At 38.0% G+C, this 26,577-nt stretch overlaps 2 protein-coding genes across 2 annotated transcripts; one reads left to right on the plus strand and one right to left on the minus strand.

Annotated features, from left to right (window-relative positions):
- Positions 7,840-14,848, plus strand: LOC109838392 (trihelix transcription factor GT-3b-like; the record flags this gene model as incomplete). The annotated part of the gene is made up of 2 exons (XM_020406842.1): positions 7,840-8,067; positions 14,203-14,848. Coding segments are annotated over 2 exons (795 nt in total), but the record flags the coding sequence as incomplete, so codon positions are not given.
- Positions 17,427-21,239, minus strand: LOC109837041. Its single transcript, XM_020405117.1, has 7 exons — positions 20,907-21,239; positions 20,699-20,829; positions 20,367-20,615; positions 19,669-19,803; positions 19,161-19,343; positions 18,592-18,753; positions 17,427-17,982 (listed from the first exon to the last, which is right to left on the minus strand). Exons 1-7 carry the CDS (start codon positions 21,187-21,189, stop codon positions 17,575-17,577), a joined length of 1,551 nt encoding a protein of 516 aa, XP_020260706.1. The 5' UTR covers positions 21,190-21,239; the 3' UTR covers positions 17,427-17,574.

Consider the following 26,577-nt stretch of genomic DNA (forward strand, 5'->3'; position numbering starts at 1 on the left):
CATTAGAGGCCAGCAATCACCGCATTTTAGGTTGACCTCGCAAGTTGTCGGTGTGGAAGAGCCGAATGACAATAAGGAGTGGAGTCGATTAGAGTAATAGGCCGAGTGAGGATGCGTTTCGTCTCGATCCTGTGGGTAGGTTGACAACTACCACCTTTTCAGTTGGCTTTGTAAGTTGTCGGCATGTTGGGTCGACCGCTGGAGCTACTCGAGTCGTCCCTCTTTGAAGGCGACTGATTAGTTACGGGGTGGGACATGTGTCGTCTCTTAATGGGGTCAACACTTAAACTATTTTGCATGCTATAATAGTTAAACAACTTAACTATATTTTTTATTGAATTTAAGTAGTATATTAGATACTAGCAAAAAATTAACTAAATTGATTTTGGACCCAAGAAAGTCGAGCTCAATCTTCCCTATTAGGCCTCTGACGTGCTCAGCTCAAATTCTAAACGAGCATTAATGAATCAAACTAAAAAGCTGATTTTAGCAATGATTGATCATGTCCATTTATTAATACAAAAATTAAAATACATTGACCGGTTAATTACTTCATCATGACTTAATATGAGAAATTTGTGTTATTACGTGCAGCCTTTGCTCGTCTTTGAAAGGGACTGCACCAATTTCAAGTGACTAGAGTATCACAAGTCATCCAATTCAACATTTATTTTGATAATAACTTGGCAATTTTAAGTTGCAAATGGAGACCACACGGCACGGGAGTGGCATCATGTGGAATTGTGGATCATTGGATGCCCTACGGATTGACCTTTAAGTTCGGTAATTTTATTCGCTCACCTTAACCATCCGCAATGGGATAACTTTATGGCTAAAGAGCACTTATATACCCTATTGTTTTATCTACTTTTCACTTATATACCCCTACTTGTATTTAGTAGCAAGAAAATACCCTACAGTTTTTTTATACTTGCACTTATGTACCATCACTTGTTTTTCAGCACTTTTATACTCTAAAATTTTTAAATTTGGTACTTAAAGTACCCTAAAGTTTTTAAATCCGTCACTTAAATACTATAAAGTTTTTAAAACTTGTACATATATATCCTCAGTTATGCAAACTTGAGGGTATTTAAGTATAAGTTTTAAAAGTTTTAGGATATTTAAGTGCCAGATTTAAAAACTTTAGGTATTTTAGTGCCACCAAAAAAGTGAGGTATATAAGTTTAAGTTTTTTAAAATTGTAGGGTACTTTTTTAGCTACCAAATACAAGTTAGGGTATATAAGTGAGAAGTATGTGAAACAATAGGGTATGTAAGTGCTATTTAGCTTAACTTTATTCTGATACATATCTCATTTTTTAAGTTAAACTTGCAGATATCCTTTCTTATTTGTATTTTTAGTAGCATTTATTGTTGTTCAAATTTTTTACTAGCACCAAATATTCTTGGGGTTAAACAATTTAAGAGGGATAAATTGCAGATCACACTTATGCGTTCCGCGCATTGAGAGAATACACAGGCTAATATGAGAGTTGAGAGATCATAAATATTGCTAAAGATGTAGATAAATGGCGTTAGCAACTTGTCGTGTATTTTGATTACATCATATATACTTATCAAAATTATCAAAATTGTAAAGAGTAATGATAAATGACTTGTGGGAAAAAGCATAATTTTTTCGTTCAATTGATGAAGCCCACTTCCTTGATTATGACATTGATTTATCTAGAATAACATTTGCTTTGCCTAAAATTAAATTCATTCTAGATAATAGGCTTTCTGCATTTACTCCGCTGCAACAATGTAATAATCATCATCTATTACAGTTAGAGGTTCTGTTTCCTCTCGAACTTGTTCATCTTCTTCTAGATTCTCTAGAAATATAGCATCTCTGCTTTCAATGACTTCTTTTTTTTTATTGTAGAACTTATAATATTTTGACTTTTCTGAATACCCTATGAATTTACACTTTATTGTTTTAAAATCCAACTTATCTCTAAGTTGACATGGAATGAGAACATGGGCTTATAGATCCCCACTTTCTGAGATGACTCAAAATAGGTTTCCTCACATTCCATAATTCATAAGGTGTGGATACAACTGATTTGGTGGGAATTCTATTTAAACTGTAGTTTGCAGTTAATAATGCTTCTCCCTAAAAGTTTTTAGAGAGACCAGAATGAGACAACATGCATCTATCTATATTTAATAATGTTATGTTCTTTCTTTCAGCAACACCATTCTGTTATGACGTATACGACATTGTTGTATGCCTTTTAATTCCATGCTGAATACAAATAACTTTTAAATTCTTTAGAATTATATTCTCCACCTCTATCAGTTCTCAGAATTTTAGTTTTCAATCCAAGTTGGTTTTTAACTTCTGTCTTATATCTCTTAAAACAGTCAAAAGCTTCTAATTTTCTAGATATAAGATAGACCTGTGCAAATTTGGAATAATCATCTATAAAAGTAATAAAATATTCTTTATTACTACGAGTTTTGACACTTAGAGGACCACAAATATCTGAGTGTATCAACCCTAAAAGTTCATTGGCTCTCTGTCCGCCAATAAAAGGTTTTCTAGTCATTTTACCAGTTAAACAATATTTACATGGTGACAATTGAACATTAGATAGTACAGGAAGCAAGTTCATTCTGATAATTTCTTTTATTTTTGAAATACTAGCATGTCCTAGTCTAGAATGCCACAATTCAGACTCAGAAATATAACAAGACAAGTAGTTCAAATTCGAAATATTATTATCAGAATTATTACAAACTACTGGAAGATTGCATAATTCATGCTCGGGCACATATTTTTTCATAGCATATACTTTATTATTCTTGCCTATAGAAGCCCTGTTATTATAGAACCTCACTTCCAGTCCTTTCTTCATCAAGCTGGGAAACGAGATCAGATTGCGCCGAATTCCTGGCGCATAGAACACATCTTTTAGGACAAGAATGTTGTCCCCAAGATTCAATCTATACGAACCAATACCTTCTACATCGAGATAGGTATTATTTCCCATATAGATTCTCTGTTCTCTTTTCTTCAGCTTGGTGAATTCTATGACTACATTCTTGTCCTTTGTGATATGCCTAGTCACACCAGAATCGATCCACCAACCACTGATATCCGTCATCATAGCATTACATTCCGTCATACCGACGAATTCTCTTTTGCTAGTACCTCTTTGTTCTGGATACTTATAGCCTCCCTTATTCTCCTGCTTTTCACCTTGTGGGCAATTGGGCTTGAAATGCCCGAACTTTTCACAATTGTAGCAGGTTTCGCGGGATACTTTCTTTCTCTTGAATTGTTGCGATTTCAGTCCTCGCGGTTGTGATTTACTAGAACCAGGGTTTTTATAGCTTTCAGCATTATGCCTCTGGCGGACATAATTCAGCTCTTGCTACACCATATTTAGCTTTGGTTCATTCCTACTGACTATTACGTCATGTTCTATCGCTAGGTGCATAGGAAGATCAGTGACAGACTTAATGGCAGGATTTATTCTTAATGTGGTGGCAGACACAACAAGTGAAAGAGGAAGACTATTCAAAATGGTTGCCACTTGCATTCTTTCTAGGATTTCGGTCCCAGCAGTGGATAAGTTCTTAACCATGACAATCATTTTATTTATATGCTCTATGACATTGTCTCCCTCTTGCATACGACAAGAATTATACTTATGCAAGAGGAGTTAGATGTTAACTTCAGAAGTAGTGTCGTATTTTTCTTTTATTGCATTCTACATGTCCATGGAAGTCTTATAAGTTTTAAAAACTTTGATTAAGTTATCTTCCATGAACATAAGCATAAGGCTTTTTGCCTTTTTGTCTTTCGACTTCTACTGTTCAAACTCTTTCTTTTCTTCAGGTGTTGATTTATCAGTAAGGATTGGAGCAGTGGTTTCGATTACATCATCAATGTTGTCATGAATAAGAGCATATCCTATTTTTCTATCCACATATCATAATTACTGCCATTAAATTTGTTAATTTTTCCTAGTTCTGATAGAACGAGTTTACTAGTCATTTGGTAAAGAACTAAAACTAAATTCAATTTTAAAATATGTATAAGGTTGCTATATAGACAGTTATAGAATAAAGTTAGACAAAAATAAATTAAAATTAAAATGAACCTGATTGTTCCGAGTTGATGAAAGAGACTCCAATTTGAGCGAGATTGTCACTTAACGGTGTTGATTGAAGAATCTCTTTTCGAAGTTTTGGCATCGTTTCTGACCGGATTGGAGATGATCTGCTCTGTCAAAACAGTCTCACGCAGTGCCCTCCACTCTAATAGATAAGTGAGCTAGGACTTCACTCGGCCCACAAAATCAATTACAAATCACTCAGGCCCAACTACAAGGCCCAAGTACACACCACCTTAATACCCCACGCAGCCATGCTACTTAGCTTAGCTATGAACAACTAGGCTGGATCTAGGCAATTAAACAACTAGGCTAGGCCCAAACTCAAAAATAGAAGCCCAACGCACTCTCTCTTTAATAATCCCCCTCGATTACAAAGCCGCAATCACGAGCTAGGGTTTTTAGCCTCAAATTGCAAGAGGCGGCCGATTTCTCTCTTACTCGATCTAAATCAGAGAGCTCGCTGAGGATGGAGACTCCAGCGTCGAGGTCAAACGTCGTCATGGCTCAAAACTCAAAGGTCGTTGGCGGCCAAGCTCGTTATCGCCATCGTCGATCGAAGCAGCAAAATCATCATCGTCATAGGCGATCTCAACTCCCAACAGCCGTCAACCCGCTCTGATACCAGTGATCGAACTCTGAGAAGAGAAGAGGAAGAGGTACTGATATTTCTGAGGGGCTTTGGTAATGGGTAAGTGGGTTTTCTTTTTGTTTTCGTTGTGTTTTCTCAAGGAGAATCCTTACATAGGGGCTAAACCCATCATCTCTCCCCCTCAGATCCGCCCCCACGAGAAATTTTCTCTCAACCACCCACGATTCACGTTCTCCACCATTCTCTCAACAGAGAAACCGCGGTTGATTTGGTCATCAATGATCGAGTCAAGCTAACAATATCTTCTCCCTTTCATATGATGAATTTTCTTGCTCTGATCAAAATGAAGCAAACTCTAGTAAACATAAGTACCTGAGCTTATTATGAGGAAAACCTTAAATGTAAATAAGAGTTTTACGACACCAAAGAAAAAGATAAAAGGGCGCGCCAAGGGAAAAAGGAAAGTGAATTTTTTTTAAAAAAGACCATATTTAAAATGTAATTAGCAAAATTGATCATTTTTCTAAATAATATGCAAAATCGACCTCTTTTTAATCCGTCATCAAGGCTGGCAAAAAACAAGTAAATTTTGAGAAAAAAATCATCTTCAAAATACACGAAACTAGTAGTCTCATATAGCTAGTCTCGTTAATTAAAATTTTTAACCTCATACTCTCTCCTCCGATCTTCTTCTTCATTTCTTTCCTCTCTCTCATCAGAATCCTCAATCTCAAAAGCCCCAGTTAGCCAAGAATCCTCAGGTTCCTCTCTCATCCAATCCTCAAATCTATAGCTTCCTTCTGACCATCCTCACCATCCCCTTATCCCTGTTTGTGGGAAAATTGCAAAGAAAAGATTAAAGAAAATTGATTTGTATTCCTTTAATTCCGATTACAACTTGATTACAAAAGAGAAGAGAACGAATTTGATTCTCTCCTTTGTTTAAAACTGGGTTCTTCACGGTGGCGATGGAGTGCCTCCCTCGAGTGCTTGCGTCGAGTTTGCTCTCCGTTGACGATCCGATGTTTTGCTTCACTGGAACGATGTCTTCTCCTCACGATTTGACGCTGTGGAGAACTTGCGTGGCAAGTTTGAAACTCTTGATGAGTTGATAACTCTGAACGAGTTTGAACTCTTGAAAAGAGTTGATCTAACCGAAAGTTCGGTTTATAGGCCAAGGATAAAAGCTGTTGCTCCAGGATCTTTCGAGATCTCCTTGTTGCCGAATGTTGCTGAAGGATCAAGGCCGATCTCCCCCAAAACCTTTGCTGCCAATTCTCAGATCCGAAATTGCCAGCCTTCAATGGTCGATTCAAGCCAATAAAAATCGAACCCTTAACTCAGTTGAGTTTACCCATATTTATAGGGAATTAAGGGGTGTAACCGCCCCCTTAATTCTCTCCATAGTGGGGCAAAAATCCCTCAGAACGTGGGATAACGGTTTTGAGGCCGTTTGGCTTGTGTTTGAACAAGTCAAACGCCCAATCCGGCGTTCAGAACCCAACTTCGCCTCTTAGAATTGAGACGCGAAGTTGGGTGTTGGCTGAACATTGATGAACGCGAGGGTCGCTCGCGTTTTGGTTTGTTGTAGCTTAGAAACGCGGGGATCGGTGTTGGCTGGACCCCTAAGAACACGAGGGTCGCTCACGTTTCGCTTGTTGTAATGCGGGTCCGACTCCAGCGTTTTGATATTGTAACGCGGGTTCGACCCTGGCGTTTTGATGTTGTAACGCGGGTTCGACCCTGGCGTTTTGATGTTGTAACGCGGGTTCGACCCTGGCGTTTTGATGTTGTAACGCGGGTTCGACCTCCGCGTCTTGTCTTGAAGAGATTATCACAAAGTAATCTCTTTTGTCATAGCGTTGCAAAGATTATTGTCTTGTAATCTTCGTCTTGGCTCCTTGAGAATATGAGAGTCGTCAGATTGTAACTCCCGATATTGATTGTGAATGTTGTTGAAGTAGAGCTTCCATCAGTTGTCGTGAAGGTCGTCAGATTGTAACCTTCAGCGATCTACGTGAAAATCTTCAAATTGTAGCCTTCTGGAAGTCGTCAGATTGTAACTTCCATCATCGGTGGTTGATGGGGGATAAGCTATCTATTGTGATTTTTAGACAGCCTACAACAGGCTTACCAAAAACTCTCACACAACAAACATATTACCATCCACTAATTTTAATTCCCAACCACTCCCCAACCCATGTGAATGTGGGCACCGATTTTCGAGGCCGCCTTCGACCGCTGCCCTCCAGGCCACTCACGAGGAAGGGAAGGGGTGGTCGAGGGTTAAGATGGTTGATTTCACGCATGTGGTTGATGGGGAGGGGTGATCATAATTTTATTGGAGGAGGTTGAGGAGAATAGGAGGGACGAGATCTAGAAGAGGGGTTGGGCAATGGTGGTTGAGATAAAAAAAATGGAATTTTTGAATGAACACAAGGGACTAATAAGTCGCATGTATATTCTAGGTTTAATTACTTTCATAATTAGCAATTGTTAAGTACACAGGACTAGCAATTCTGTATATTTTGAAGATGGTTTTTTTTTCCAAAATCAACCTCTTTTTGGCCTGTCTTTATGACATGGCAAAAAAAAAGATTGATTTTGCTCATTATTTAGAAAAAAACGGTCTATTTTACTAATTATATTTAAAAACTGTCTTTCTTAAAAGATTCTCAAAAAGGAAACCTTGCAACTTATTAGATAAACTTAGATAAGTAGTCAAATATTTTATTTTCGAGGGAGAGAAGAGAAGTAGGTGGGGAAAAAAAAGAACATGCAAAGAAGCAATAAACAGGCTCCAAGAATCCCAACAGGGGCAAAATGGTCATTTCCGAGTGTGTACTGAATCTGTAGCACAACTAGTGACCAGTGACTACCCACCAATGGCAAATCCAAGTGATTTATTCCAAAATAACGGCATTTGCGTATTCAGACGTCTCTATAAATACCCAGCTGCAGAAAGTGGACTGTCTCCGATCGGATGAAGCAAACAGAAGAGGAAAAAAATCATCGCCAGCAAAAAATTAGACTTTTTAGGGTTTCTAACAATGATGCTAGGACAGGACGAGAGGCTGGGGATTCTGATGCCGCTCCAGTTGAACCACGCGGCGGCGGCGGCGGAGATGGCGCGGAGTATCGACGGCGTTGAGGGCGAAGGAGCAATGGAGCCAGCAGGAAACTAGGGTTTTCATAGCGATCAGAGGGCAACTGGAAAGGGATTTCACCGAATCGAAGCGGAACAAGAATCTTTGGGAGGTGGTGGTGGGGAGAATGAGAGAGCGAGGGTATCAGAGGAGCCCCGATCAGTGCAAATGCAAGTGGAAGAATCTGGTCAATCGATACAAGGTAATTTCTATTGATTTTTGGGCAAATTTTTCCTTTAATTCTTATTGATTTTTGGGCAAATCTTGCCTTTCTTATGTTAAAGTTTTGTTCTTTGCTGCTGATTCATATGCTAAAGCTTTATTGGATTAGTTTTGAAGTCAGTATTTGATTGGATTTTGGTGTGGGTATGATGAAATTTACTAGATAATTGGGTGTTGGAAAAAAAAATGTACTCTTAAGTGAGGAAATATTGAGGCCTGAAAAAGTCAAGAGGAGCGTGATTGCTTTTCTGAGAATTATATATATGTTCCTTACTTATGCAAGGCAACAACAATAGGATTATGCCAAAATCCTTCTTATCTATTAATCTTTGTTGTAGTGCTAGTTCAAGCAGATCATCTTAGATTTTACATTTATCACAAAGTTGAGTGGCTGAAGATTTGATCATCTTTCTAACAGGTTTCAACTTTGTAAATTAGTTTCCAAAAAATGATTCGTAAGATATGCCTAGGGAAATATTAGGAACTTCTATCAAGTACAAATTTTCTTGAACTGTTATGTAATTAAGGTGATTGTAGTCATCATTATCCTAAAATCACTTCTTTAAAATTGATTGGATGTCTTCCGTTGAACAAAATTTAGCGAGAACCCAATCCCAAAGGTACAACATAAATGTCCAACAAAGTCTTAGCGCTACTTGGAAAACTCGCATGCTGCGTGCTGATGGTTTTATTGTTTTATACACGGATAATTGGATTAGTAAAAGTTGGATATAACATAGAGAATGAGAAGGAAAGGTGAACAAAACTGATTTGATTAAGATAAGTTTGAAAGGATAATTGGATTAGTAAAAGGTGAATAAAGTGAGGACTCGCTCAATTGTAAATAATAGAGAGCTAGCTCACCCACCAGAAGATGAGGACTCACTGACCCAAGAGAGTCATCACTGACTCTCTATTCCACCAAGAAAAACAACTAACAACTCATCTCTTATAGTGTTCTCTTAGTCAATGATCATTAGTTGGTTCCTTTATGACTTTGACTATCTTTTTGGAGGAAGGACAAATTTTGTCGTCCATGCACCACTTTTTCAACACGGGGTAGTTGAATTTGTTGTGCGTAGCGAAAATTTCGGCAGCATCTCTGGTGCACAACAAGAGAGTAGATCTCAACTAAATCCATGTTTCACAAGGGAAACAAGAACCGAAAGTGATATATCTCAACAAAATGGGATATACACTCTTCCTCTCATTAGTTCTAGGACTGACTTGTCGAGGGAACCTAAACAAGCTATTACAAATCACAGCAAGACAACGAATTTTACGTGGTTCAGCAAGTTGCCTACATTCACGGGGCAAGGAAGGGGGAGATCTACTATTAGAGAGAAAGAATACAAATAGAGTTTACAATCACGCAAATTAAACCATCAAACAAGCTCGCAAATCTCAGACAAATATCTCCCTCAAAAGGATGCTCAAACTCTAAAAATAGCTGCACAAAACTCCTCTTCAAAACAACAGCTATCCTCTGCGTTTTCACCAAGCCCAGCTGCAAAACCTTGTGCGATTTTCCCCTACCTTGCACTAAACCCTAGGAACAAATTATTGTTCCTATTTATAGCCTGTAGTCTGGCCGTGTGTGTGGATGTGGGCCCCCTTCATTGAAAACACGTCCGTGGGTGGGGAGGTGTTCGTGGGCCACGAGCAAAATGCGTTCGTTCAAAAAAAACGCGTTCACAACAAACATGTTGTGGTCCCCACCCCACGCACGCATTCACAGAATCTACATGCTTTTAACTAAGAAGTTAATAGACATATTGGAAATTTGCTGGTACATCTTTTTTCTTTCTCCATCGCATCACAAGTCCATCCGATTCCTGGTTCGTACATGTGTATATTTACTGAAGTCAGTCTCTCCCTTGCCGATGTTACTCAAGAATACTGCTCTGGCATTCTTTTGTCTCCTCTAAAGCGCAACACATTGACTACTATGAATGCCACACGTTTCGTCTAAATGTCCATGGAAAGAGATAAAGAAAGATGAAGAAGTGAAATAAGAAAAAGAAGACAAATGATAGAGGAGCTTCCCTCATATAAAACCATCGGGGGAAGAGAAGATACCTCGACAAAGAACAGAATGGTATACATTACATAGCCCTCAATCTTTCATATCTCATCTTTTAGTCAGATGAATGATTGAAAGGTGAAGGATGTCATTTATGGTGAGAGTGAAGAATTAAAAAGGGATTAACAAGAAGCAAAAGAAGTGGGAAATGACTGATAAGGGATTTATGGGAAACTGATGGTTGATTGTGAAAGTACCCTAGAGGGGGGGTTGAATAGGGTATTTGTTAATCTAATCCGATTTTGATGCCAAATCAAAACTTATTCAACTAATATCCTAGCAAATATGATATCTAATAAAATTATGTGCAAGGATAAACAATGAATAATAGGCGATATAAACAATGAGACAATAAGAGTGCGCCAAAACAATTACAAACATAAGGATATGTTCACGGAGTTCGGTCAACCCTCGACCTACTTCTCCGCTTCTCACCTCGAGGAGATTCTCCACTATCAATCAACACAACTACACAATCCGGATTTCAACGTTCACCGAAAACGTTTACAACTCACACGTTGACAATCACACAATACACTTCTCTAAGTGTTGGACGACCCGTGTCACATTCCTCAAGTGCTTGGAATTACTACCTCTCCCTAGGCTTTTACAACCAAGCAACTCGTCTTAAAATTGATCATGTTCTTCTCCCAACCACTCCTCTAAATGTCCTTGTGTATTACAACGTGTTCTCAATAATAATAAGCTTAAATAAATGTTTTGTTCTCCAACAAAGATGAGAACGAAATTGTATGCTCACACTCAATGAATCACACCCACAACCCAAATATACTATATGTGAAATACTTAAGCTCAAATGGTTGTGTGTGAATAACAATGAGTAAAAATAAAATTAAGCTCAAGTAAATCTAGCTTGTATATATATATATAGATCAAAATGAAGATTAGGCTAGAAAATAAGTTTAGAGAACTTCTCCAAAAAGACAAAGAGATGTAGATGAAGATTTGAGGTTGAACTCCTCAAAAACGAAGTTGAAAGCATTCTCTTTGTTAAACTCCTTTAAACAAACAAACACACTTGGTTTTCTCTTGAAAACTCTTAAACACACTTGCAAAACCTTTTTCTAAACTTCCATGAGTAAAACAAATAAGTTATGAGGCATATATATAGCCTCACAAAAATAATCAGTCAAAAACTAGTCGTTACAGCCAAAATGACCGTTATCGGTCGACTTATACCCATGGTTCGGTCAACTGATGAATTGAAAATACAGACGGCTGAAAGAGCTCTGATCGGTCGACTGGTTGCACTTTATCGGTCGACTGATGAAAGGGTATCGGTCGACTGATAACATGCACGGTAAATTCTAAAATTTTACAGAGCTGGTTTTCTAAATTCAATTTAAAATAGCAAATCAACTCCAAAAAATAGTAAATTTTAGTACAATGTTTCTACACATGAAGATAAACATGTTAGAGAAGAAATTTCTAAAATATCACTTCGCATTTGTGAAAACTCACTGTTTTAAAAACAGATATTCCAGATTCTGAAAACTGCTGAACACTTGATTTTGTAAAATCGATTTAATATAGTAAATTAACTCCAAAATGATAAAACTTTGAGAAATGTTTATACACATGAAAAAGAACATGTTAGAAAAATAATTTCTCAATTTGCATTTTCCATTTGTGAAAATTCATTTATTTTGCAAGCCGTTCAAAAATACGAAAATGTTAAAACTTGATTTTGATAAAATTATTTCAAGCACGTTTTGACATACTTACAAATAGATTAATAGACTTAAAAAAGGATATAAAATAGTGTCGTTAAGTCTATAACACGAAACGGCGATAAATCAAAACAATTGTGTGTGTATGAATTTTGAGCTCTAAGCATAAACACAGAAAGTATAAACCTAGACTATTATACCCAAGGCAAATGATCTTCAATTTCTTCGACTTGGTTGTGGATGAAGCGATGATTAATCTTATCTTGAATTGCGACAACTTCATTCCGATTTTCACCAACCCCCTTTGAATATCATCGTGAAAGTGCAAGTCCATCCAACCTCCAACAGAGAATATTTGTGTAGAATACCTAACAAATAAAATGCAAACACTAGACAAACAATGTTAGGAATTGTTTGTTAACCATCAAAACTAGATTAGACAATAGGCTCATAAACTTGAGACCTAACAGATTGTTCATTTTCTGTAAGTTCTCCTCTGATGCATTTCTAAGAATAAGACTTAAGAGTATTGGAGAGTGTCTGATTAAGCAAAGGTCAGTAAGAAACACTGCTTTTGAATGTTCCTGCTCACCTGTAACTGGTTAGACCACCTTCAAGCTAACATAGATTTAATCCCAAACTGGCAGTTAAATTGCTTTATTGGCATGGATTTTGTTAGAACTTAAAGCAATTGGTTCAATTTGGTCCTTCATGCTAAGAATGCTTGTATATCTAATTGCGGTCTTGAATCTGGCCCTCTGCAACCTTAGATACACATAAGCCAAGCTGAAGCAAGAGCATAGCCAAGCCAAACTAACCCCATCCCATCCTTGAACTCCCGCTATCAAAAGGAGTATTGTCTATCAATGGTTGTGCTCCAAATCCCAGAACCTGCTGCCCTTGCCTATTCCCTTGCACTCCAATGGGCTGCAACCTCCAGCCTGCAAACTCCCGTGATCTCCATCTCCAATAGGCTGCACCTCCACAGCACCTGCAGTCTGCAAAGCTCCTTACTCTTTCTCTTGATCACTTCCTCTACTCACACTGTCATCCAACTGTTGTTGTTGCTGTTGCTCAATTGGTTGATTCACACCAGCAACTGGTGCAGCGACGGTTGATGCTGCAGGAGCCAATTCTGGTGATCCTAGAACTCCAGAACTCTGTTCAGGTATCAATGGCGGTGGGAAATTTGAGGAAAGGCTCAACAGCGCCTGGCGGGTTTGCAGGTATTGTACCTGGGAATGTGTGGAATGCTGAAGGGGAGGAGAAGAGGAGGGGTGAGAGTAGTCAAACAAAATTCGTAGACTTTCTTCTCGGTATGTAAATTTTTTATATGTATTTTTATTTTAAACGTATACATAGGGAAAGTCGCGTGCCATGAAAAATGCAAGCATGATTTGGGGAGAGGTCTTTTTCCTCCATTGCAACAAGAAAAATGATCTACTTCATCTGACTAGTTCCGGGTTCGAGCCTCGGGCAACCCATACACAAAATAGAAAAACAAATCTTTCTTTTTCGTCTACTTCAATTTAGAAGTTTTTTAGTACAGTTTGACTTAGATAGATATATATCGGTTGAGATTGGTTGACGTTGTTAAATAAGTCATGTTATACTGTTAAATAACAAGCCTTCTATTAACTATCTTATTTAGAGTTATAGTCAGTACGTTTGCTTGGGAGTCCTTGAAAATTGAATAAACCAAGGTTTTACCATGACTGCAATTTTAGAGAGATGCAAAAGTACAAGCTTATGGGGTCGCTTTTATAACTGGATAACCAGCACCGAAAATCGTCTTTACATTGGATGGTTCGGTGTTTTGATGATCTCTACCTTATTGACCACAAATTCTTTATTTATTATCGCCTTCATTGCTGCTCCTCCAGCAGATATAGATGATATTCGTGAACCTGTTTCCGGGTCTTTACTTTATGAAGACTGGACTCCTCATTCATTAGATAGAGAAGATCGCCAAGATTTCATGAGAGACCCCGGAAAAAGAGGAACACCATATTTGAATTCAGAGTTGGATGTACTAATCTTTTGGATGAATAGTGGATGAGGGGCAAATTGGGGTTTTTAAGGAGTTTTGGGAGGAGTTAGTGCAGGGTGCCCTCTGGAATGGAGTAGAGAGTGATATTAGGAGAAAAAGTGAAATGGGGTAGTGTGATTTTTTGAATTGTAAATTTAATCTCTAGTCATTTTAGGTCTTAACAAATCCAATGCATGACAACAAATCCATTGGAGAACATAAAAGATTTTCTCTGCTCAATACTTTTAACTTTCTCCCTCTCACGAGAATTTGCAGAAATTTAATACAGTTCTACCTGCACCATTTCTACAGGGTAAAGAGACATCTGAGACATCTGATCCCGATAATGGCAAGCATTGTCCGTTCTTCGACGAGTTGCATGCAGTTTTTACTGAAAGAGCAAGAAACATGCAACACCTCCTCGAGTCTGAAACAAGCACCCTCAACCACCCACAAAAGAAACTGAAGAGATCCAGTGGAGTTAGATTCTCTGATGAAATTTCTGATGCCGACGATGATAATGAAGAAAGTGATGACGAGCAGCATTTGACAAAGAACAGAAAAAAGAAAACTGATAAGATCCACAAGCCAAAGGCAGCCAACAATAACGTACATGAACTTCTACAAGATTTCTTGCAGCAGCAGCAGCGGGCTGAGGCCCAATGGAGGGATTTGATGGAGAGGATGGGTCAAGAGCGGCGAATGTTTGAGAAAGAGTGGCAACAATCAATGGAAAAGCTGGAGAGGGAAAGATTCATGCTGGAAAGAGCTTGGCAAGAGAAAGAGGAGCAAAGGAGGATAACGGAAGAGAATCGTGCACTGAAGAGAGATGCGCTGTTGAACACTCTCCTTCATAAGCTTATACAGGAGGATCTATGACAGACAGAGATAGCGAACGAATTTATGTGAATGTGAATATTGTTTTTATATTGGTTGCATATAGGAAAGTTTTGCATTATTTGCATATGATCTTCATCGCTGTGGATTGTTACTTTCCTCGCTGTTTGAATGGTAAAAGAAAAGAATTATCAGAAAAGATAACAACATTCGCCTTCATAAGTAGAGCTTAGAACAACAACAAATCAATACCAACATTAATTTCTAAATATAAATGCAATCACAACACATTAACCATTCCTCAAAGAGAGGTAACAAAATAGTACAATGACGTCATAAAAAAATTTATTAGGGTGACTGGGATTTTGATGAGGTGAAAGTTCGAAACATATCATCTCCATGCATAACGTGTGAAACAGAACTGCGTAGTCCGTGCACATCCTCAACTCCAACATCATTGAATTGATCATTACAAAGTATCAAAACAGTATCACAATAAATATCAAATACAAAGTTAAAGATCATGGCGATTGATTTGAATTGGCCGCCTGAGAAAATAAGCTGTCGTCTGAATCAAGAGGTTGGTCTGAACGTACGGTGCCAAAAAATAGACTGTCATCTGAATCCAGAGGTTGGCTGTTCTCTTCTTTACTTGTTTTCACCTTAGGGGCTGTTTGGTTAGTTTCCTAAAAGCCAAGAAAAGAAAATTGGGTCAAGGAAATCAATAAAATGCTATTTTCATCTATTTCCATCCCTAAAACTCACCAACACCATCCAATAAAATATTATTTTCATCCAACAACGCATCTCATCTTATCTCCTTTCTTACTTTTTAAAATAAACCAAACACAAGAAATGAGTCACATCATCCAACGCATCTCATCTCATCTTTAAAAATCACTCACATCATCCAATAATATGGTGACAACTCATCTCATCTTATTAAAAATTTATTTCCATCAATTTCCTCAAAAAAATAAGGAAATTGATTTCCTTAAGTATGAGTCACGTCACCAATAATATAATGACAACTCATCTCATCTCATCTATTTTCTTAGTTTTAAGAATGAACCAAACATAAGAAAAGAACCTATTATAGAAAATATATTTCTTATAATTCATTTTCTTATTTTTTTAGCCAAGCAAACAGCCTCAAAACATTTTTTATAATTTCTTTCTTAAAAAATCCTCCACATCATCCAATAATATTGTGACAACTCATCTCATCCTTTTTTTTTTACTTTTAAGATGTGAATCAAACACAAGAAAAGAAATTATTATACGAAATAACTGTCATTTTCTTTAATTTCCATGTTTTTTATAGCCAACCAAACATCTCGTGCATCGGTTTTTTGGGTGAAACACGCGAATGCTATTAAAGCTAATATATCCATCCATGAGCAGATCCCATCTGATTCTGATCAATGGAAAATGATAGTAACAAAAATTAAATTCAATCGTTAAAAAGAAAAAGGGAAATAAAGAGGAAATGAAATCTCCTAATTTAGGAATATAGAAATTATCCCTGTACTACCGGCTATTTTCATCTAGGCATATAAATGAGCACAAACCTTGAGAAGAAATGATAGAGAAAAAGAGAAGCATACTTTTAGTTGGTTTCCTCTTTGAAATTCCTTTTGAAGTTTGATCCTTGGTCGTAACTTTAAATTTAGCTTCTGAAGTTTATATAGGTTGTCTCTAAATCCCGTTTTCTTATAGAAAGAGGGTTTCCGGATGTCCACAGAAAAAGGGTGAAGGAAAATGTTTAAGCGCAGAAAAAAAAGAACAATTTTTCAAAACGGACTGATTTTTTTTTTTTTTTCAAAACCGACTGTTTTTTTTTTATTTATCAAAATCGACCCGGTTTTGTGATTAGGCTGCTAATCACTATCCTAAATAGTCGGGGTTGGCAACCCCGACTATTTAGGAGGGTGTTAAACCCTAATTAAAGGGTGATTAGCAGGTTAATCACTATCCTAAATAGTCGGGGTTGCCAACCCCGACTATTTAGGATAGTGATTAGCCTGCTAATCACAAAACCGGGTCGATTTTGATAAATAAAAAAAAAACAGTCGGTTTTGAAAAAAAAAAAAAATTTCAGTCGGTTTTGAAAAATTGTTCGAAAAAAAAACTATGGTCATCCACACGCACAAACAACTTTCAACACATTAACGTAGCTAGTCTCATCATCACAAATACAAATTACAGCACAATCCATCAAAAAAAGTAATAAAAAAAAATTATTTTTTTGGGATAAGAAAATTCTAGTATGGCATCTAGATCCATGAAAGTACATACAAGGCAAGAAGCTTATTGACACGTGTCCACCGAGAATGGAATATCCCAACCCCTAGAATGATTAGAACTGGAATTGAAAAAGATATGACATAAATGGTCCTATTTAAATGCAAATAACTAAAAGAAAGAAAAACAAAACATTAGGAAGTTTTTTTTTTCCGCAAGATTAACAGTAGCTAACACTAGGAGGAGCTAGAAAATATACATTACTTTCAGCGGATCAGGTTTTCAAGGAGATCCAATCTCCACATTTACTGGCCATTCTATCTCAATCGGAAATATTATGTGTATACTCTTCACTACTTGGCCAACCGTATTGCGAAAACCAAATTCAGAACATAGAAGAACAATACAGATATATGGGTTTCCAGACAAAGATGGTAAATATTGCGAAATTTTAATATAGATGAAAAAGAATAGTTCCATTTATGATAATCAGTGTAACTTCTTGTTCCCCAGAATGACCATACACTTATACCCCGACAAAAAAATTAGTTCCAACGAGATAAAACGCCAGTTTGCAATCTCACAAGGTTTTCATCACCAAAATTATGAGCTCAGTTTATGTGTCCGAGTAAAGGAAGTAATCCGTTGTAATGTGCTACCAACCCAGCCTTGACATGGCTTTTGCATACAGGATATCAACCACTGGTAATCTTCCAATGCTTTATCTGATAATGGCTCTAGGAACTCACATCTTGATAATATTTCAGGCGCAGGTACACCATCATTGAGATTCGTTTCAAGCTTCGGCCTTCCCTTCGTGGACTCTCGAGTAGCTTCAACTAAAATGGGTTCAAGGGCAACGGGTGAAGCTCCTGGGACAATTTGCTGCTGGAAAGGCAAACCTCTTGCAGTCTGCAAGCAGAACTCAATCCACTGATGAATTAGTGGAGATGGGCCTCTGATTCTGCCACCAATTTGATCACCGGTAAATCTACTTGCAGCAGGTATTGCCTGGAAGGTGCAAAAATAAATGATGAAAGCATCACTGTGTACAATATCAGCTTCAGAGAATTGGAGGTGGTGATTGCTGATTGAATCAAAACCGGAAGCATAAATGTAATAGAAAAATAGAAAAGCGTATAATTGTTAAAAGAAAGCTGGTTATAAGCTATGAGATGAAGAAATTACTCCTTATCTGAAATTTGTGTGCCCGTCTATATGCCACGTGTCCTTTGGTGTGTGATTTTTGTTATCTCAGAAACACATAACATGAAGTATATGATGCCCATTTTAAGGAACAAACTTCTGAATCATTTTATTAATTTAGGTTCTGTTCTATATGCTAATCACCTAACTTTATGCATGTTAAATACACATGCTATTTAAAAAAAAAAATGTAGGCATATATAGATACGTCCTTGTGTCCGGATTTTGTAGAATTACCCTCTCAAATAACCATCGCCATGATGGAACACTACACTCATTTTCGTGTCTATAAATAATAGATTAATAAGTTGAAGGCATCAACGTAAACTAAGACATGCCCACAGATCAGATATAAAAATAATGTAAGGGGAACCATTAAAAGACAAAAAAAACATCAAATAAACCAAGACATACCCATATATCTGCCCACAGACTAGCCCCGGACTTGGGAACAATCACAGCCACATTGGACATGCGCTTGGCAGCAGGTATAACATCACTGCTCCATCCTACAGCAACCCAAACATCTCCTGCTCCAAATGACTTCAGGTAGTGCACACTGTCAAACAGTCGAACCTGTAGACCAAGTGGTTTATAGAGAGGTCATTATTAAAAAGAAACCGACACCTAAATACTAGCCAAAGTTGAAATCATCATATATTCACAATGTATGTTCTGAATTACAGTGAACGTAAAGCAAGAAAAATAAATATTTTGATGCAGAAGAAGCGGGAATCAAGAGAAAGCAGATAGTATATAACTTATAAACAAATAGCCATAAAAAAGAGCAACAAAAGTACATAATATTTTTACCTCAATCACAAAATGCTTTTAGGAATTACATATGTAACAACGAAAGTTGAAACGTCACATATATTCACAAGTATGTTTTGATTTACAGTGAGTGTAAAACAAGCAAAATAAAATTTTGATACAGAATAAGCAAAACAAAATTTTCATACCAAAAGTTAATTGCAGCATACCTGTTTTTGAAGCATTACCAAGTTATGCATGATGGCTTCTCTGCCACCAGAGATTTGTGAGTCAATATTCTTTGTGTTGTATGATGCCCCCATATGTTTCAAAACTGCACCAATGACCTCTCTGGGAGAATCAATCATCGAAATCTTCCCAGTAAGCTCAGGCCTCCACAGATCTCCCCAGTCCTGTAATACCACATAATATGATTCATACATTTATATAGAACCACATGATATGACGTTAAATATATTTTTCCCTCCATAATCCGCAAGTAAACATAGGATATCATATAATAACCAACTGGGTAGAAAGCAAGATAACTAAATTAAGATTTAAACAAACTTATTGCAGCACACAATTCAAATTCATGATAAAAAATTTTGGAGTGGATGACCAAAGCCGAACTATCAACGAAGATGAGAAAGGAAGTAGTTTCACAATGCTAAAAGGGGTAGGAGAAAAAAAGGAGAAGTTGTCAAGAATATTATAAACAGAAGGGCAGTAAATCACCTCAATTGGGGTCAGCTTGTGCTTTCTGAACTTGTTGGTCTTATATGCTATTACCATGGTTCCCCAGCGATAAGGGGCACCCCATATATCACCATTAGGATCTAATTCGCCCTTGTCATTCCTGCATAAATAAACCTGAGAGAGGCTTCCATAAAACTAAATAAACACAGAGGTAAACATGAGAGAGAACAAGATAAGGGGGAGGGAAGGAGGATCAGTACCAAACACTGCTTTTTATACTTGTATATATGGCATTTTAAAATTGAAAGATCACTTTATAACATGGCACACTTACAGCAGCTGCTATATAGAAACCTTTAAAGCATAAAGAAGCTGTTTAAATTCTCTGATGCAAAAGGAGTGAGCTTGTTTAACTTCTCTTCTCAGAGTCGTCCTACATACAGTCATTATTTATCCAAATCAAAACCCACCCTCCAGCCTAACAGTTAATTGAACATTCTTCGTATATAAACTCTCTAAAACTATGCCGTTGGAGTTGTGGGTAGAGTTTGTATTTTTGAAACAACCATGTTTTGGTAATGAACTGTGGTTGGGGCTTTTGATTTAGCGGCCCTATCCTTCATCTCTCAAGAAATAGCTGAAATAAACCTTTTAACAAACCTAAGTATGTGATGAAAGGTTCAAGTATATATAAGCGAACGCATGAGCAAACGTAAACAAAATTTTTGCTATCTCACCTTCCATTTTTCGCTTAAACCTTTGAACCAGTCTTGCTCTTCAACATTCTTTATGGGCTCAATCAACCGGTCCCTGATCGCAAAACTGAGCCAAGAACCACCGACGGACACAAGATCAGCAGACATTGCGTTCTTAGTATCCACAGAACCTTTACTCAAAGCAGTAGACATCTCTGAGTAAATCGAGTCTAGAGTTGCTCGGTAATCCGAACTAAACTTCACCCGCTTGCCTTGCGCTTGAAAGAAATCCTGACACATCAAACAAAATTTTCACCTCCCTATTGATCAAAGGCAGCAACTTTTCAAATTCAAAATCCATAAAATTTGCTAACTTTGATCCAAGAAGGCGGAACCGATCCACGAAGGGCAACAATCCTCAAAGGCACAGTCAAGGCGTAGGTCTTCGACTTCCAGCGCTCAAATGCAGACCTAAACTCCTCATCCTCAGAGCTCTCCGTCACGTCTAATCAAACCGAATAAGTTCAAAACCAACCCTCAAGCTAACTTAAAACGTAAAGAGTTAGGGTTTTACATAGGTACCTAGGGTTTCAGTGATGGGAGCTGGAGAGGGGAGGACGGGGCAAGCGCGAGCTCGGAATCCGATGAGGAATACGGCGGAGGCGACGAGGGGGAGGATGAAGGCGGAGTTCTGCTTTCGATGAGGGGGGTCGAGCGTTGGATCGTGGCCGCTGGATGAGGAGCGGACGGCTGGGGATCGACGATGAGAGGGCTTGGGGAGAGAGTAAGAGATTGGTGTGGATTTAGGGTTAGGATTAGGGTTTGGGAAGAGTGGGGGAGAGAGGCGAAGGGAGACGAGGGCCATCTGCTCTTTTCCCCTTCTCCTCTGACAATTCGAGCGGGGAGCCAAGGCCTGTAAAGGATATTTTTTGGGGGGGAGAAATTTCACAAAAAGGCCTCTTAAGTTTGGGCGTTTCGCAGAAAACCCCCGTTACCTTTAAAATGTCACAGAAGCCCCCCTAAGTTTTCGGGTATTCAGAAAACCCTTCAACTTTCAACGATTTATGTAATAAATCTAAAGAAAAAAAAAAACCTTTAGTGCGAACACATTTTTCACCGGCAAAATCATCTCCCTGTAAGAGCATCTCCAATAGCTTCCCTATTTTATTGGTATTCTCACTTTTGAAGAATTTTGGGCTTTTTTTTATCCAACAGATTTCTCATCACATTCCCCAAAATAGGGATGGAGGAGAAAAAAAAGAGTCTTCCCCAAATCTGCAGTATTCTACAAATTTTTACAGAGAGCTTTGTCATAAATGCAGCACATTCTTCAAAACGGGATGGAGGAGAAAATAAACACAAAACAAAATCCGTAATTACAAAAAAGGCATGGGGACAGTTCCAATGCATAAAAGCATCCTAAAATAGGGATGTGGAATATTTTTATTATTGTAATAAATACATGATTCTTCAAAATAGGGAAGCTGTTAGAGTTGGAGCAAAAATAATTTGGAGAATATGACTTTTGCTTCCCTATTTTGAAGAAATTTTTTGGGAAGCTGTTGGATATGCTATAAGATTTTACCTGAAAATGATTAATTCTTGGCAATGTATTATTGCAATACCCCATACATGCAATGGAGGAAACACGCAACAATTTCTTCTCCTCTCCCAACACCTGGGGGTCACACATTGCGAGGGAAGATTTGGATCATTGGACGTCGTAAACATGTATTTATTCCGTTTTATTAGTCCAATTCCGTGTACCACATCGATCCTGAAATAAAATCCTTGTGCGCATACAAACTCTAGTTCAGACTACTAAATCTTTTCAGCTAATAAAATAAGTAAAGATAAATAAAATTTGCCAAAACCAAATTAATACGCGACTACATGGAATCCCTCTACAGACACTGCATACACCAAAATACAGGTAAGAATACCAAAATGACTGAGACCTCATCCCGCAATCGCTCAGTATGTCCATCCCCCTAAGCAGAGCAGCAGGCCACAATCAAACTGACAACCTCCAAGTGACAAATGCAATTCGACCTAAAAAAAAAGATTCCATGACAACATAAAATTGTCTTAAAAATTTTTATGGATTAGCTAGGAATCCATAAAAAATATGGGATTCATAATCTTATTCTTGCTCACTATTGAACCAAACACCCCTTTAAGGCTTGACCAACATCGACAACCACTAACGTAACCCCCCTTTCCCATATCGATAATAGTTCCGTTCTGACTCTATGTCGATCCATTTATCATCTCCTACCCTGCAAATGGCGAGGTGTCAGCCTATCCGATACAACTGAAACAGCAAAACATTCTTGGTATATGTTTGGGCTATCCGTCAGAATGATTTTTTGCGTACAGATTGATGGGTATAGAAAATGGTGAGTACAGTGGCGAGTGGCTGTGCGTTGCGGAAGTTGCACTACTTTCATCTTCGAGTAAGAATTCAGAAGCTCAATCTTCGGATTATGCTCCAATTTCACCAACCAGCCATTGGAGGCACCACAAAAGTTCAGGGGGATTAATGGTATATACTGAGTTTATTAATGAGAGGTCGTAGAAAGTTCTAGTTTGTGTTTGTTCCCTGATAGGGAGCATGACGAGTGGAGGCCGAGAGAGAAAAGTTCCACGAACTTCCTCTGCCATCATCTTGCCACTGAACGGAGACAGATGCAGTGAGCTGAGATCACAAAGAAGATCGAGTAAACTTTGGTGCAGTTAGCATCAAAATATCTCGTGGAATATTGAACCCATAAGCCATCCATGAAGATAGATGGGTAATTGCAAGTATCATATATGTTTTCTTTTTCTTTCTCAACAATCTGAAGAAACCAACTTTTGAAATGGAATCTAACTAGAAAATCAAAAGAGAAAAAAGGGCTTTTGGCATCTTAGTTCATAAAGTTACTTTATAGTTTATAAAAAGTGATTAAAGATTAGTTTGTGACTCTGTGTAATCTTAAATTCGATAATCAATGAATTGCCGATAGTTTTAGTAGAAGATGTGAAAACGGCGAAGGAATTGAGAAAAACGTGAAGAATAAGCAAAACAGACTCCACCACACCCTGATGTGGTGTCTGCCACACCGGTGGTAGAACTGCCATGTTTGCCATGGGTGTGGTGTCTGTCACACTATGGTGTAGCAGAATCTGCCATGTTTGCCATGAGTGTGGTGTGTGTCACATCAAGATGTGACGGACTCGTTTTTAGAATCTCAATCTATTTGGGATTGTGTTTTGTTATAAATAGAACCACGTTTTTTAGGGTTTCTTAAGGAGAGAATTAGCATTGTTTTGAGCACTTTGAGAGGAAGATATTGTGAGGGAGTTGAGAGCTTTGGTTAGGGTTATATTTGAGTGGTTTTGTGAGTTGTAACTCGTTGTATTTCTCCTCCATATAGTAAAATCTCCCCATCCTCTCCCCGTGGACGTAGGCAATTGCCGAACCACGTAAATTACTGTGTTTGTGTGTGATTTTGGTCGTTATTTTGTGAATTGCATTCGTGTTTGGTTTTTGATTTTCTTCTCTCATCGCTCACCGACTCGTTTGGTTGTCGAGCACGCTTCCGCACGACACGTAAATTGAGCAAGTTCGTTATGCATCTAAAATCCACATGGTCAATCGTGGACATTAAATGTTCTTTTTTGTACTTTTGTTGAGATTCTATTCGAAATAAAATACCAAATAGAAAGAGTATTTTCCTAGTCCGTAGCTCATCCAAAAAAGTTCTTTAGCTTTGCGATGAGAAATGAGATAGCAAATTGTAGAAAACCAGTCGCCTTGGTTCTTATGTAGTCCTTTAATCCTTTTTTTTTAAAGATGACGTGCATTGTTAATCAGGGGTGTATAGCACCTTCTGACACTAAGCTTTATATATTTTCTTGGGTAAATTATGTTTATCCCTTCCAAAATTTATTATGACAGGACGAATGTTCTATACTCTGCTTTCGGCGTTTTTTTTACTTTGTTAACTATTTTGACCTCCTCCATTATAAAATAATCTCAAAATGTTAGTTACATGATTAACTTAATGACAAGCTGACCTTGGTTTCATAAATATTCCGTATTCATGAAAAATATAGATTACCAAAGTTTTACAATAGTAGAAAAAATTGTATAAATATAATCATCAAATGACTTTTGTATTCTTGAGATTGTTTGGTCATTGTAACAATAACTACAATTTAAGCGTCCATGGCATGTGTTGATGTTAATAATCAAACAGATAATATAATGGGGGTGAGGTTGATTAGGGGGCCGCTAACTTCTCTAAATATCTGATTTTGAGTTGAGTAGTTTCAGCCTGCACAAATAGCAATTCGTGAGAGGACATGGACTAGTTCCCTGTTGTTCCTCCGACGATCAAGTCAATTGATGGACTTGAGTGGGAAAATGAAGAACCGTGTGAGTTCTAAAGTGTGGTGCAGTGGAATTCTCAGATATTGCTTACTTAGAAAATTGCTTACTCTGATATTTAGAATAGTACCTCTATTTATAGTAGTGGAAAAAGGGTAGAATGATAATCTCGGCCGAGTACAAGATGGCGACAAACAAGTATGGCCTGGCGGCTACGTCAACACCTACTTTACAGGTGTCGGGCAACGAGTGGAGGAGACGTCACCTCAATATTTAATATGAAGTGATTGGGGGCAATGGCGGTGCCGACATGGTCCAATGTGTCATAAAGACTATCAGGGCTAGAGGTATGATGGCACCTGCCAAGCATTTAATGTGACGCTGATGCGCTGTCAATGGTAGGGCTGAGCATGGTTCGGTCCAAACCGAAAAAACCGACCTAACCGACCCGAACCGATCCGAAAAAATCGGTTTTATGAGTAGGGCGGTTCGGGTCGGTTTGAAAACTATTCAACCCGAACCGACCCGAACCGACCGAATATAGTGCAATACTACTCATTCTGATCTCAAACCCTACCCGACCCATGCCCAAAGAGTCAAAGACTCAAACTCTAAACTCATTTTCTGGATCATTATGGGTTGAAAACAATATCATTATATCAGTGTTTAATGCTTCATAATCTCCTACTTTGTTGATATTATTTTCTTTAACACAATTTGTTGTTTGATAAGAAGTTTGATGAAGTTAGAACCGAACAAACCGAACCGAACCGCACCGAACCGACTTACAACAGTTTGGTTCGGTTTTGAATTATAGGCGGTTCGGTTCGGTTGTTCAAATTTTGGTAAAAACCGAACAGAACCGACCGTTGCACACCCCTAGTCAACGGAAGAGGCTTGAGGTTGAAGTCGTCATTTAGCTTGGTCGAGATATAACGTCGAGTCGCCCTTACAAGGTGTCGAGCAACTGGTTGAGTGAGCTCGTAGCGAGTCGTCTTCGATAAGAGAACCGACAAGTACCACCCTTCAAGTCGACCTAAGGAGATGCCGACTCGACAAGTCGGCTAAGTCAGGATTCTTGGTGGTTCTGACTGTCAATTTGATTTGAGCGGTGCATGTACGTGGACACATGTCTGTTGCTGGTAAAGGATCGTACTTGGGCCGCTGAAAACATCATAACAGCATGTAGCTGCAATTTTAGTTTTTTACAATTGTTATCTTCACGATTTATGATATACATCAATCCTACTTTTGAGATGTGTGCCTTGATGTGTATCATACATCAACAACAAAATCAAAGGAAAACCAATGAATAAAACATTATGTGGACATGAGCTCCTATCCACTTAAGTGGATAATAGTTTAACTCATAGTAAAATTAAGTAACAGTTCTAAAAGGTTGAGTAGCCAAAAGACATCGAAGTTACCATGTGGAAACTAAGTGGTTTGTTTTAATATATAGCATAAATAGATAAAGTTTGTAAAGAATATTTATATTGATTTTTAATTATATTTTTGCACTGAATTTTTAACAATTCAATCACATTGTGAACTATAAGTTGGGACACGAGCATTATTTCAGGTAAATCATATGATACACCTGTGAAAGCGGCTTCTCTTTTCTGTGTGGGGACCACGTGAATTGTTTCACGTGAACGAGTGAAGCCGCGTGAATTGTTTCACGCATGAACTGGACGCGGAACCCAAGGCCCACCCGAGTTCATTAATTGTGGCTATAAATGCACACGGAAATTTATGCCTAGGGTTGTGCAAGGAGTCTTTTGATTGGCAGCTGCAAGTAGCATTGAGGGCTTTGTTTTCTTTTGCGGCAGGAGAAAAAGGCAGAGCAATTGAGCGCAGGCTTTGCGGCTTGGACAA

Source organism: Asparagus officinalis, chromosome 4 (assembly GCF_001876935.1).
Source record: "Asparagus officinalis chromosome 4, Aspof.V1, whole genome shotgun sequence".
Classification (NCBI taxonomy): domain Eukaryota; kingdom Viridiplantae; phylum Streptophyta; class Magnoliopsida; order Asparagales; family Asparagaceae; genus Asparagus; species Asparagus officinalis.

Bases quoted from the DNA above. Each gene is read 5' to 3' on its own strand.
- LOC109837041 (XM_020405117.1), bottom strand. From the start codon at position 21,189: ATGGCCCTCGTCTCCCTTCGCCTCTCTCCCCCACTCTTCCCAAACCCT. The intron at 20,830-20,906 runs GTACCTATGTAA...CGGTTTGATTAG, and splicing joins TCCCATCACTGAAACCCTAG to ACGTGACGGAGAGCTCTGAG. The intron at 20,616-20,698 runs GTTAGCAAATTT...TTGATGTGTCAG, and splicing joins TTCCGCCTTCTTGGATCAAA to GATTTCTTTCAAGCGCAAGG.